Source organism: Mytilus trossulus, chromosome 1 (assembly GCF_036588685.1).
Source record: "Mytilus trossulus isolate FHL-02 chromosome 1, PNRI_Mtr1.1.1.hap1, whole genome shotgun sequence".
In the NCBI taxonomy this organism is placed as follows: Eukaryota; Metazoa; Mollusca; class Bivalvia; order Mytilida; family Mytilidae; genus Mytilus; species Mytilus trossulus.
The window spans coordinates 84,634,009-84,647,986 of record NC_086373.1 but is presented as its reverse complement, the minus strand read 5'-3'; the positions used below and the strand labels follow the sequence as shown (position 1 = coordinate 84,647,986).

The 13,978-nt window shown below is 31.9% G+C and overlaps 1 protein-coding gene across 1 annotated transcript in view; it reads left to right on the top strand.

The window, feature by feature from the left end:
- LOC134699034 (protocadherin Fat 4-like) overlaps positions 1-13,978 on the top strand; it is a 34,368-nt gene that overhangs the window by 15,549 nt on the left and 4,841 nt on the right. Inside the window, exons 9-22 of the mRNA XM_063560753.1 lie at positions 183-316; positions 1,729-1,900; positions 3,681-3,814; positions 4,512-4,683; positions 5,271-5,404; positions 5,994-6,165; positions 7,190-7,326; positions 8,046-8,214; positions 8,864-9,022; positions 9,262-9,402; positions 9,765-9,887; positions 10,578-10,760; positions 11,459-11,646; positions 12,665-13,031. Of these exons, the coding sequence (XP_063416823.1) occupies positions 183-316; positions 1,729-1,900; positions 3,681-3,814; positions 4,512-4,683; positions 5,271-5,404; positions 5,994-6,165; positions 7,190-7,326; positions 8,046-8,214; positions 8,864-9,022; positions 9,262-9,402; positions 9,765-9,887; positions 10,578-10,760; positions 11,459-11,646; positions 12,665-13,031 (2,385 nt within the window). The remainder of the gene's footprint in view (positions 1-182; positions 317-1,728; positions 1,901-3,680; positions 3,815-4,511; positions 4,684-5,270; positions 5,405-5,993; positions 6,166-7,189; positions 7,327-8,045; positions 8,215-8,863; positions 9,023-9,261; positions 9,403-9,764; positions 9,888-10,577; positions 10,761-11,458; positions 11,647-12,664; positions 13,032-13,978) is intronic.

Sequence of the window (13,978 nt, the reverse complement as noted above, 5' to 3'; positions counted from 1 at the left end):
TGATGAGTTTATTGACTTCCAGACATCTGCGACTGAGAGTCTAAGTTAGTTCTGCTATTTGAATTTGTTTGTCCATAAGTTTCAAAGTATATCTAATCATCTGTTATAGTCCTTTGAATGGCTTTATTTTAAAAAAAATATAGTAGGCTTAGAGACTTAATATGATTGCATTTCTTTTTAAGACTTTGGAGTTTATTTAAACGCTGGAATAACCCTTGATTACGACACGACATCAACCCATACAGTAACTGTGAGATGTAGCGATGGAGATGACACAGTGGATGGGGCATTGACCATTAATTTAATAAGAAATCAGGTGATGTATTAACTTTTTAGCTCACCGTGGCCCGTAGGTCTCTATGTGAGTTTATGCCATCACTAGGCGTTCGTCGTCGTCTATCGTCGTCGTAAACTATTTAAAAAATCGTCTCCTCTGAAACTACTAGGCCAAATACCTTCAAACTTTAACTAAATATTCCTAAGAGTATTTAATTTATAATTAGTATCCGAAGTTTTGATCCGTCGACAAACATGGCCGCCATGAATTAAAATGGATTATGGGGGTCAAATGCAGTTTTTGGCTTATATCTCAAAAACTAAAGCTTTTAGAGCAAATCTAACGTGGGTAAAATTGTTCAATTGGTCAAGATCTATCAGGCCTGAAATGTTCAGACATATAGAACAATCCATTGTTGTGTTGCTGCCACTAGATTGGTAGTTTAAAGAAAATTTTATCTTGAATATTATTATAGATAGATATAAACTGTAAATAGCATTAATTTTAAGCAAAGAAAGATCTCCAAAAAAGTTTGACCCCTTAAGGAGTTATGGCCCTTTAAAGACAATTTTACACAATTTGTTCATCAAGTTTGCTAACATTTAAAAATCTTCTCATCTGAAACTACTTCAAACGTTAACTGAATGTACTTTAAAATTGTATCCGAAGTGTTGATCCATCGACAAACATGGCCGCCATGCCTAAAAATTGAACATAGGGATCAAACCCATTTTTAAAATGATATCTCAAAAACTAAAGCTTTTAGAGCAAATCTGACAGGGGGTACATTTGTTTAATTGGTCAAGATCCATCAGCCCTTAAATTTTCAGACGAATCGAACAACATATTGTTGCTGTCACTACATTGGTTATTTTACGGAAATTTTGTAGTTTTTGGTTATTATCTTCAATACTATAAAAGGGAGATATTAATTGTAAACAGCAAAAATGTTAAGCAAAGTAAGATCAACAAAACAGTTTGAATGACCAAACATTGTCAATTGACCCCTTAAGAAGTTAATGCCGTTTAAGGACAATTTTACACAAGTTGTTTATGTTTTTTTTTACTTTAAACTTAAACCAAACAATGATTCCTATTTCAATGGACACATAGTTTTTCACAGATCAAATGGGACTTAAAAAGAAAATTATCAAATCCGTTAAAGCCTTCAGTCTTGAATCCTGCAATGCATGTTTGAAATGTTATAGACAATGTTATTTTTTGTTTTGTTTCTATTTATGTAGTAAGTTAATAAATATAAAGTTGCAATCAAACACTACTTATTTCTTGACAGTTTCATTGAAATTCAGATTGATTTAAGAAAAGTAACTTCAAACAAATCAATAAACATCTCTGTTATCTTTGAACTGGTAGTTTTATGTAAACGGTCATCAATATAAAAAATAAAACTATGCATAGTTAATAAAAATATACACTAATTTATTTTGCAGCCACCAGTAATTCAAAGTTTACCTGATACTACAAGCTTTTCAGAGGATGCCAACACAAACACCTTGCTACACACACTAACTGTAACAGATGCAGAGAGTGACACGATAACGTGTACTCTGAATCCCACTAGTGCTATATTTGATGTTTCACTTATTGCTCCTGCTAACACTGGTTTGTAATTTAAAAGGAGTTTTTAACCATATTTTTTCTATTAAATCTCCCTGAATGTAAAATGAAAATATATGTGGTTCATCCGAAGCCCTTTACTACATTTACTGCAGGAACGCTCAAATTCCCAAAATCTAAAAAACCTGGAGCGTTTATAGCACAGGAAAATACTAATTAAATCATATGTATACAATTAATGTACCAGCCCCCTGAGAAAGTAAAGGTGACTTTATGATTTCAGTTTATATGTTATGAAACAAATTAGCGTACTACGAGTTCAGGTCACTGAGGATAATAATACGTCAGGTGGGTAATTTGATTATCTTTTTAGTTTCCTTTGTGATCTAAGTTCGTTCACGGTTCAAAGTTTGCCAAAATTTGAGGTTTCTAGTAATATATCCAAAACCACTTGTACTGAACATTTCAATCATTTTCAAACAGTATTAATTGTAAATCCATTCTGTTAGCCATGGATGTACTAATTTGACTTCAATATTTAACGCATCGTTGCCAATATAATGGAATCTGAGAGGTTTAGCGCTATAAAAGCAGGCTCAATCGGTCATTTTCTGTAATTAGTTAATACTTCAGTTTCATTATGTTCTCTTTCATATTCATTTGTTAAAATTAAATGTTTGCAATAGCATTAAGTGTTCTATATAATGAGGATGTTCTTATCCCGTTCATAAAAACAATGCCGTATATGGCAAAACCTTTTCAACTTTTGATCTTCAGTGCTGTACAACTTTGTACCTTTTTCACTTTCGATCTTTTATATCTGGGCGTTATGTATTCGGGTTTAGTTTTCTGTAATTAGTTAATACTTCAGTTTCTTTATGTATATCTCTTTCATATTTATTTGATAAAATTTACTGTTTGCAATAGCATGAATTGTTTTATATAATAAGAATGTTCTTATCCCGGGCATAAAAACAATGCCGTATTTGGCAAAACCTTTTCAACTTTTGATCTTCAGTGCTGTACAACTTTGTACTTTTTTCACTTTCGATCTTTTATATCTGGGCGTCACTGGTGAGTCTTGTGTGGACAAGGCGCGTTTTTGGCGTATTGAATTTTAAACCTGATGCTTTTTGTTATCTATTAATCATGTTTTTCTTTGTCTAATATGTTTTCCTATTTATTTGCATTGTATTCCTGTAATATTATGTTGTCATTTCAATGTTATATTTAACTTTGCCATTACAGTGCGAGGTTTGGCATGCCATAAAACCAGGTTCAACCCACCACTTTTATTCCCCTTTAAAAGTGTCCTGTACCAAGTCAGGAAGATGGCCATTGTTATATTATTGTTCGTTTCTGTGTGTGTTGCATTTTAACGTTGAGTCGTTTGTGTTTTCTCTTATTTTTGAGATATTGAGATAAGACGTGGCACGGTACTTGTCTATCCCAAATTCATGTATTCGGTTTTGATGTTATAATTGTTATTCTCGTGGTGTTTTGTCTGATGCTTGGTCCGTTTCTGTGTGTGTTGCGTTTCGGTGTTGTGTCGTTGTTCTCTTCTTATATTTAATGTGTTTCCCTTTGTTTTAGTTTGTTACCCCAATTTTGTTTTTTGTCCATGGATTTATGAGTTTTGAACAGCGGTATACTACTGTTGCCTTTATTTTCCACATAAGAAAATGTGTGTGCTAAGTCAGGAATATGACAGTTGGTATTTATTCGTTTGATATGTTTGAGCTTTTGGTTTTGCCATTTGATTAGGTACTTTCCGTTTAAATTTTTCATCAAATACACTATTTAAGTGATTTTACTTTTTACACAGCATATGGAATCTACCTGATAGGAGGAACAACATTGGATTACGACACCACGTCTTCTTACTCGCTGACGGTTGAATGTAGTGACAACAGACGAAGTGATACTGGTACCTACGCGGTCAATTTGATACGAAATATTGTACGTTTTTAAAAAATAGAAAAGAGAATGATGAAAATCCTTTTCTACAAATAAGCTGCTGTTGTTTCACATATGGAAATCATTAAGTTAATATGGCTGAGAAGAAAAAAGTGTCAATTTCGTTTTGGCAAACTGTTTGCATTTTGGTATTTTATTTGGATAAAATGATAATGAAGGAAAATGATAATGATAATATGAACAGCAGTCAGTTCAAAAACTGAACACTAACAGTAGTTGCTTTAGTTAAATATAAATTAAAAGGAGATTGGTCGGAACACATTTTTATAGAATAAGATACCGGAATCAATGTGATGCATCGTAAAGTAATTTCGAAAATAACTTCGAGTCAGTCAAGCTTAAACCTAAATAGTTGAAATCTATTGTGTATCTAACATTAGAAAACAATAAGTTAAAACAAGGAGAAATATTTGTATTATCGGTGAAAATTTTATGCGTAAAATATGAGCAGAGGCAAAACCCATGTTTGCATACAACTATGGATCGTTAAACTATGACTGCATTTCTGAAAGCCTTTCCAAATTTAAAGTCCTCAATGCTCTGCAACTTCGAACTTTGAATGAATTTTTTACTTTTATGATTTGAGTTTCCTTAATGAGACATTTGCAGATGAAATATGTTTGTGGTGAACACAAATTTTAAGCCTGGTATTAATGACGAGCTACTTACTATTTTGTAGCCACCAGTTATACAAAACTTACCCGATTCAACAAGCATTATTGAGGATGCCAACACAAACACCTTGCTACACACACTAACTGTAACAGATACAGAGAGTGACACAATAACGTGTACTCTGAATCCCACTAGTGCTATATTTGATGTTTCTCTTATTGCTCCTGCTAACACGGGTATGTAACTTACCAAGCTTACTGTGAAAATTGAACTTTTGATATAGGATTTGCCATATTTTTCATATTTTTCGTATACCTATAAAATTGAGAATGAAAATGGGGAATGTATCAAAGAGACAACAACCCGACCATAGAAAAAACAACAGCGGAAGGTCACCAACAGGTCTTCAATGTAACGAGAAATTCCCTCACCCGGAGGTGTCCTTCAGCTGGCCCCTAAACAAATATATACTAGTTCAGTGATAATGAACGCCATACTAATTTCCAAATTGTACACAAGAAACTAAAATTAAAATCATACAAGACTAACAAAGACCAGAGGCTCCTGACTTTGGACAGGCGCAAAAATGCGGCGGGGTTAAACATGTTCACATAAAAGCCGAAATAAAGTAAAAAGACACTTGCTCGTTTCCGGTTCATCCATTTCAAAAGAGTACAAATGTGGGGAAAGTGGAACACGTTTGCGGGTAGTTTAGTTTACTTTTCATATTTGTAACTGCTATATATGGAGAAACCAGACAGATTTTTTTTTCTGCAGACTTCGATATTTTTTGTTATTTTACTTATTGCAATATTTTACACAGCATATGGAATCTACCTGACAGGAGGAACAACAATGGATTATGACACCACATCTTCTTACTCGCTGACGATAGAATGTAGCGACAACAGACGAAGTGATACTGGTACATTTACTGTTAATTTGATACGAAACACTGTACGTTTATTTTATTTGTTTAAAGAAAAACAACTGTGACATATGAATAACAGGGGATATGGATTATACGTCAGAGACAGCAAACCAATTGTCTTAAAACCACCAACAAATGGCCACAATAAAAAACAGCCTTTTTATACTTTCTTCCCAACAATTAGGAAATATCCCCACAGTGTATATTTCACTTAAGTGCCTAAAAAGTCAGACTCCCAAGACTGAACACACATTTGTAATTAAGACTAAATGAAGTGAGAATATATGATTTACTCAGAATTGATTTCACAAATCATCACTGCCCAAGCATTTGCTTTATATGTAGAAAGTTGATCTGGACTAGTCGTATCCCTACTTTGGAATTATATTTATCAAAATTTGCATAAATGTTAATCCTAATAACATTTATCAAAATTTGCATAAATGTTATTAGAATTAACATTTATTCAAAAATCTGTATTTTAATGAGACACATTCCAGTCATAATTTATTCTTTGTGTGTCATTTTTTATGAATGAGAATCATTATTAGTTATGGTACAAGTGTTTTAATGTTGTCGCAACCTACAACCACAAAAAACATTTATCTTTTGTAGCCACCAATAATAAACAGTTTACCAAATACAGAAAGCATATCGGAGGATCTCAGTACCAGGACTTTGATACATAACCTGAATGTAACGGACGTTAACGCTGCCGATATCATCACTTGTACATTAAACTCAAACAATGCTTTATTTGAATTAAGTAAATTACCACCTGCCTTAGGTTAGTAGTTCTTTATACACTATTATCATTTTTTTCTGTTGTCAATATTTAAAAGTAGTAGCATTATGTGTAATAAATACCGTAATACTTGGTTGGAAAGGCAAACATCGAGTCGAGTTCAAAATAAATTACATGTGTTCTAAGCCTATGAAGGGGTTTTACTTGTTAATTTCTATTATTTAACTAATTTACTTTTCGTCGTATTTTTCTACAAACTGTAAAAGAAGCTTCATGTACTTTGGTACCAAGCTTTCTTTGAGAATACACATCTGTATGATGTGAAGAATACTTGAGGTATTTTAGGTAGAAACGTTCTGAATTGTTAGTCTCCATTGCTCTACAACTTTGACTCTTATTTGGGCATTCAAATTTTCATAATTCGACCGTTATGGATGTGTCAACATTATAATTTGGCTTCGCAATAAGTATTTTCTGGTTTTATCAGTTGTTAGTAAATGGCATGCTCAAATTGTCTTTGCATTGTCCATTTGTTTTTTCTTCTTCAAATTATCCTTTATTGCTTCTGTGTAAGAAGCTAATGTTTAATCCTTTAATTTGAAAGATGTTTATCTGTTTAGTGAAATAAGTTAATTGAAGCAAGTTACAATGTTTATCTTCTATCATACAAAAGGCAATTGGAACAATTTATGCACAATGGTAGGTATTTAGTATTGAAGAGCCCTTTCTTTTTCGGATGGATAAACACACAGATACCAAATTAAATACCTTTAATCGTTTGAAGTAATTTAAGTCAATTTATCCAATGTTTGCATACAATTTTGGATTTTGAATTATTTTGACTTGTAGCATTCCAGAAATGACCATAAGAGTGTGCAGTGAAAATGGTACAATTCACATTATAAGAAATCAACCGTTGAAGGTCGTACTCTGACCTTTGATTGGTAACTGTTAATATATATTGCAACTTGGATAGAGAGCTATACAATTGGCACTTATACCACGCTTTCTTATTTATAATGACAGATTATAAAATAGATGTACCTTTAAGTCTTATAATTTATAGATGAATACGGAGTATTTCTAAAGGGAGGAACGGCTCTAAACTATGACACAACACCGTCTTATACACTTGATATAGAATGTGCTGATCACCGTAGAAATGTCGCTGACGTCCTGACAGTCAATATCATTCAAAATGAGGTAAATAATGGCACCAGTAGTATACTGATGTTTTGACAGTCAATATAGTTCAACATGAGGACAATAAAATGCATTTCCTTAAATGATGTAAGCTTCACACTAACACCCTACTTCATTACATCATTCACCATACTCCATTACACGATACATCCTGTGCCATTACACCATGCACGTTACACATTTGCACTATACACCTTAAATATTACACCATAATGCAATTTAATTTGACAGAAAATGTGCGACTACACAATTATTTATTTTATTTGAAGACAAAATAAACAATCAGTTCTTTTCAATATTTTGCATAGTTTTAAATGGCGTCCATCATTCGTTCACACCATTCCCAATCGCACGTTACACGACCCCCCTTACACCATACACAACAAACCATAGCACCATACACCTCCTACCATTGAACCATACACCTCCTACCATTGAACCATATGACATACAACATTACATCACACACGTTTATTTTGGGAAGTTTACACCATTCAAAAGCTGTAAATAAAGATTTATAGTATAAATGACCAACTTTCCTCACTATAAAATCATGTATTCGTTTAGAGTATTTTTTATTTAAAAGTAACAATATTAGACTTTCCCTGTATTGTCTACAATGTATAGTACCTTTACTTTAAACAATATAAACTGTTTCGTTGGTTTATTAAAAATAAATATAATTTCGTTAAGTTGTATTTCGTGTTGCTGTTTTTCAGCCGCCAACAATTGTAAACCTACCAATGAGCTGTGAGATTCTAGAGAGCATAACTGCAGAAAGTCTATTGTATACCGTATCTGTTACAGACCCGACCAATGACACAGTAACATGCACTTTGACAACAGCCACTACAATGTTTTATTTGCAAATTGGATCGAATCAGTATGGTAGCTATTCGAATGATAATTCACTCTTTGAGCTTCAAGTTGTATTATTTGTCCTCGTCATTTCACTTGTAAATTATAAAAAAATGTATAAAAATAGGATGGCTGAAGTAAGCAGTCCAGTCTCTTACACCATTGTCAATTTAAATCGACTAAAATATTTCATAAGGTTTGTGAAATAAATGCAAGATTATGTTTACATTTATCGAATATCATAAATTTCGTAAGCTTAGTTTGACAATACATAAAAAGTAACATATCGGAAATACTGAACTCCGAGGAAAATTCAAAACGGAAAGTCAAATGGCACAATCAATATCAAATGATAAAACACATAAAACGAATCGAAAACAATTGTCATTTTCATGACTTTGTACATTCATTCAATGTAGATAATGATAGATTAAAAGCGTCTACAATGTACACATTGATATAAATGATACTGAAACCGTCGATTTTAAGTAATTTGACTTGCAAAAAAATGTTTCGTTTGGTCTAACGTGGTAAAGGTTTATATTATTATCATTTTCATGCTGTTAAAATCGGTATCAACGCACGTTTGTTATCTACCACATGTATGTAAAATACAGTTTTAGCTAATCTTATATAAAACTACTGAACAATTATAATATAATTACCTTTTTCAACACAGAAACTGAGATATATGTTCGAGGGAATCAAGGTTTTGTATTTGACACCCAAAGGCAGTATACATTGGAAATCGTGTGTGCTGATCAGCAAAGAAATGATTCATCTGAGTTTTACATATACATTCTGCGTGACATGCCACCATATTTTACTAATATCCAAGGTAAATATAGATAAATAGAAAAAATATGTTTATGTTAACTATGATTATTTGTATATAATTGTAACATGGTTTTCACGATATAATTAATGCTTGTGTAATTTACTGGTCAGTTTCAAATTTGCAAAATATCCTACATATGTCGGTGTTTCTTAGAAGTTTGAGACCAGAAATATTTTGGAATGGGTTAGATTTAGATAACTAATATTTATAAATATGTTGAATTAATCATATATCTACAGATAAAACTACCGTATCGGCAAAAACTACGACAATTGGTCAGGTTATATTTACTGTACAAAGTACAGATCCAGAAAATGACAACTTACAATATACCATGACTAGTAGTAGTTTGACAGCACCCTTTCTGATAAACCAAAATAGTGAGTATATTTACAATTTGTGTTAGATGTTTTTACCAATTGTTATGAAACATTTTTCTTTTTTAGATATATTTATAATATATCGCAAAACATTTCTTTTATTTTGACTAAAAAGCTGACATATAAAATATATAAATTCACCAAAGAATGACAAGACAATACATATCTAGAGAGTGTATCATTAATTGCATTGACCAATATACAATGATTCTTGCTTACCCAAATGAACAACAAACATAATTAGTAATACAGAAGTACTTATTTCAAGGTTTTTTTCTGACTTTAAATGAGATAGTTTATGACCTTTTAAGTGTAATTGTTCTTAAACAAATGACATATGTTATATTTTTTACTCTGTACAGCTGGTGAAATATCACTTAGTCGTTCAATAGCAGCTGAGTTAGTATCTGGATATGAGCTTTACATCAGTGTGTCAGATGGGAGGAATGAGATTGATAGTAAAACGCTATCAGTACGGATCACAGGTGCGTGATTATAATAAGATTTATTCTAGCAATTGTAACACTTTTATCACTTTAAAAATGTTTTGTGCACAAATTATTGTATTGTGTTCGAATCAAACATGTTAGTGCAAGGATGAGATCTATGATTGCAATAGATATAGGAATATGTGGTATGAGTGCTAATTGGACAACTCTCCATCCATATAACAATTTATAAAAGTAAATATAGGTTATAGGTCAATGTACGGCCTTCAACACGGAGCCTTCTCTCACACCGAACAACAAGTTATAAAGGGCCCCTAAGTAACTAGTGCAAAACCATTCAAATTGGAAAGAAACGGTCTAAGCTACATAAAAAAACCCCGAGAAAGTACTAATTGTCATATTATTCATGGGAACCTGACATTTATTACCCAATATAAAAGTGTATAGATGCTATGTTTACACCGTTCCAAAAAAACGCACTATTAAGTATTGCAAACTGAATGTGGTGCAAGAAAAACGTTGGAATGGCATTGTCATATCTGAGAAAAAAATATTGATAGTTCTCCCGTGATCTCAGTGTGTCGGCCCTTACACGATAATCAAACGTTTATCACGGCATATACTACTTTAATCTATAATTTCTAAAACAGCATATACTGATTGAAATTTTGCATTGTAGAGTAATCAATATTATATTGATTCATCAAATTTAATGCCTTTTTCCAGAAATCAACAGTCCTCCAGAATTTCTAACTCCTTCGCACACTGTAACTATATTGGAAGGAATAAGTATTGGTTCAACAATATTTCAACCAGTACTAACAGATGCTGATGTGTCAGATGTTCATACATTTTCTGTGTCATACTCGCCACCAGAGGGTGCTGTTTATTTCCAAGTTGACTCGTCATGTATGTTTTATCTACTTATCATTATTTAAAGTGAAAATGAAGTATATATAATATGTAGTCAAATATTTAGATCTTTTAAACCAGTAGTTCCGCACATGTGCAAATAAATACTCCCTTTTTTTTTTTTTTTTAACATTAACTGAAAATGATAGTATGACATTTTTTCAACTTTTTTTTCATGGATTATATAGATGTTTTCTTTACAGAATATGCCTTTGTCGTATACACAATGTTCAATATCTTATAATACAAAATTTATTTACCAACTAATAAAGAAATAAATCAGCATTTGGATTATTCATTTATTGTACGCTAGTAAGTCAACGTGTGATTTAACCTTACTTCTATTGACTATGAATATTTCTTCAAAAATATTTGATGGGTTTATTTCTGTAAATATACAAAAATATTATAGTTTACATATGAGACAAAGAAAAAATACAATCAGAGACAACGATATAAAAACAATATTTGATCTATTTAGTCTGAATTGGCACTCCAATTGTTGTTTAGTCCAACCATTTTAATATCAATATTGATATACAAAATCATATTCAGACACTGCTGTGAAAATACCATTACGTTGAAGAAATTATAGTATATTCAATATAGTTAATAAAGAATAGTACTGAAATCGTGAACTCCGAAGTCACCGTTATACAATACTATTTCCATTTATTTAAAATGCTTTTTTTCAGCTGGTTTAATTACATCGCTGGCTAATATTGATTATGAGATTATTCCGTACAAAACATTCCTGTTGATGATTTCTGGTTCAGATTCTCTGTTGGAAGATTCTACAAATATAACTTTGAACATACAGAATGTGAATGAACCTCCAACATTTACAAAGAAAAATTATCAATTCACAGACATAGAGAATATTGTAAGATCCAAAGTGTATTCACTGATTTTAATTTAAACATAAGCTCATTGAAGTCTTTGTATCATTTTTGTTGTTTCTTATCCTCTCTTTTTTTAACAGCTCAATATGCCCGAACGTCCAGTGTGAACTTTTTCATCACAAGGTTCTGTTGTCGTCATTTCAGTTTCACGAATATCATCTACCTCTAAAACCATTAAGCCAAATTTGACTCAACTTAGTTACAATCCACAATGGGGTATCTTGTTTAAAAAAATATGTTCAATATCAAACATGGCTAAGAACAAAGAGGTAAACTAAAAGTTGTTGTCTGTTATTTTCAAAACCGCTGTAGATAGAGATTTTTTTTTAGGCGACCTCTATGGGAGTTTTTGGCTTCAAACGACAAATTTTACCATTTTTCAGTTTTGACGTTTATCTCGACAATAAATATAGTTAGACAATATTTGTTTTGGCAAAAATCAGAAGAAGACACGATCTGCAAATAAGTCTGCAAAATAGACGATTTTTCATTATTTGCCAAGTATCTTTAAACCTATGTTAGATAAATAGAAACTTACGATAGCACAACTGATCAGCAAGACGAAATCTACAAATAAGTCTGAATTACCGAAATCGTTTGTCGACTCCTTATTGAAGTTATTGCCCTTTAAAGACAATGTTTCATAATTTTTGAATTCTTGTCTATTATCATGATCATCTGGAAAACTATAACAGATTAATAGAACATGAAAATAAAAAAAATATCAGCAGGATAAGATGTTTCCACGCGTCAACATGACTGAATATTTCAGTTAACTATTGGTAGAGTTAGTTGTTCATCCATTAATGACGATTTTCTGCAAAATAGACACCTTGACTTTCTGATTTGAATTTTCCTCGGAGTTCAATATTTTTGTGATTTTACTTTTTACAATTAGTTGATGAACACAATTTTAAAAGAGGAATACCTTTTGTATCCCTTTTTTTAAAATAAACTTGTACTTACAAGCAATTAATTCCATTCTTTTTTATTTTTTAGGCAGGAACTGTTTTACAAAATCCATATTACCAGTACACAGATGAAGATGGCGATACACTAACATTTTCTTTTAACTGTGGCGTCGACACAGGAAGATTGGACATTGATTCAACCACAGGACTCTTATCTTATGCAATTAATTATGATTTAGATGAAATTGGCACTGCATCCAAAATTAACTGTGATGTTTACATTAGTGATACCGAGTACACAGATACTGCCTACGTGAATATTACTGTGCTTAATGACAATGATAACTCACCAAAATTTGAACACCTTGAATACACGTTTTTTGTACCAATTACCACAGGAGTTGGATCTTTTGTTGGTAAGACAGAAGCAACAGACATTGACATTGGAAGTAATGGTTAGTAAATATGATAACTTTGTTTATAAAGGCAACAGTAGTATACCGCTGTTTGACAGTCATAATTCGAAAAGAGAAACCAATCCGGATTACAAACTAAAACTGAGGTTAACACATCAACTGTAAGAGGAAAACAACGAAATAACAGAAACACTGAAGTGCAATAAAAAACCAAAACGACAATGCAACACACACAGTTTTGTCAAATATAAACATTAAATATATATAGTGTAGCTTCATATTACGTCCTATACATTTAAAAAATGTCTTTGTGTATAAAAGTTTCATGTGGAGACGATGTATATTTCATTTGGAACTGGTTTATTTCAATACACCCTTAGTAGTGTTGGTAAGACCTTTTATTATGAAAACAACCCACTGTTAAAGAAGTTAAAGAAAAATCTAAAACGTTTCGCCTAAAGACGGAAGAAATTAATAATGAACGATCGTAGTAAATGCAGTAAACACATTAAAAACTTATTAGATGGTGTTGTAGTTGGCATTTGTGTTTGTATAGACCAATAGAAGTAGGCTCATTAGATTGAAGACTTGATCAATTTGATAGGCCACTAGTTTAAATGCCACATGTTCAGATAGTCTGTTAGATGAATTCGCTACACAGTGTATTTAAATTCAAAGGTCCCATATATATCGTATTTATCACAAGCACACTTTAAATAGCGATTATTAGATTGTCTACATACTGATATCGTAAAATATCAGCTGATAGTCACAATATAAATATTTTTTAACGTGTAAGCACGGCGAAAGAGCTAATAATTCTTTATATCGTGTCGATCAGCTGATATTTCACAATTTCATTGTGTAGAAAACCGAAAAATCGATTTATCGGGTTGTGTTTGCGTATTTTGCACGCTAAAAACGTCCTGACAAGTTAGGGTCACACTTAACGTCGGTTCATATATTATGATTTCGTTTTTACCCAA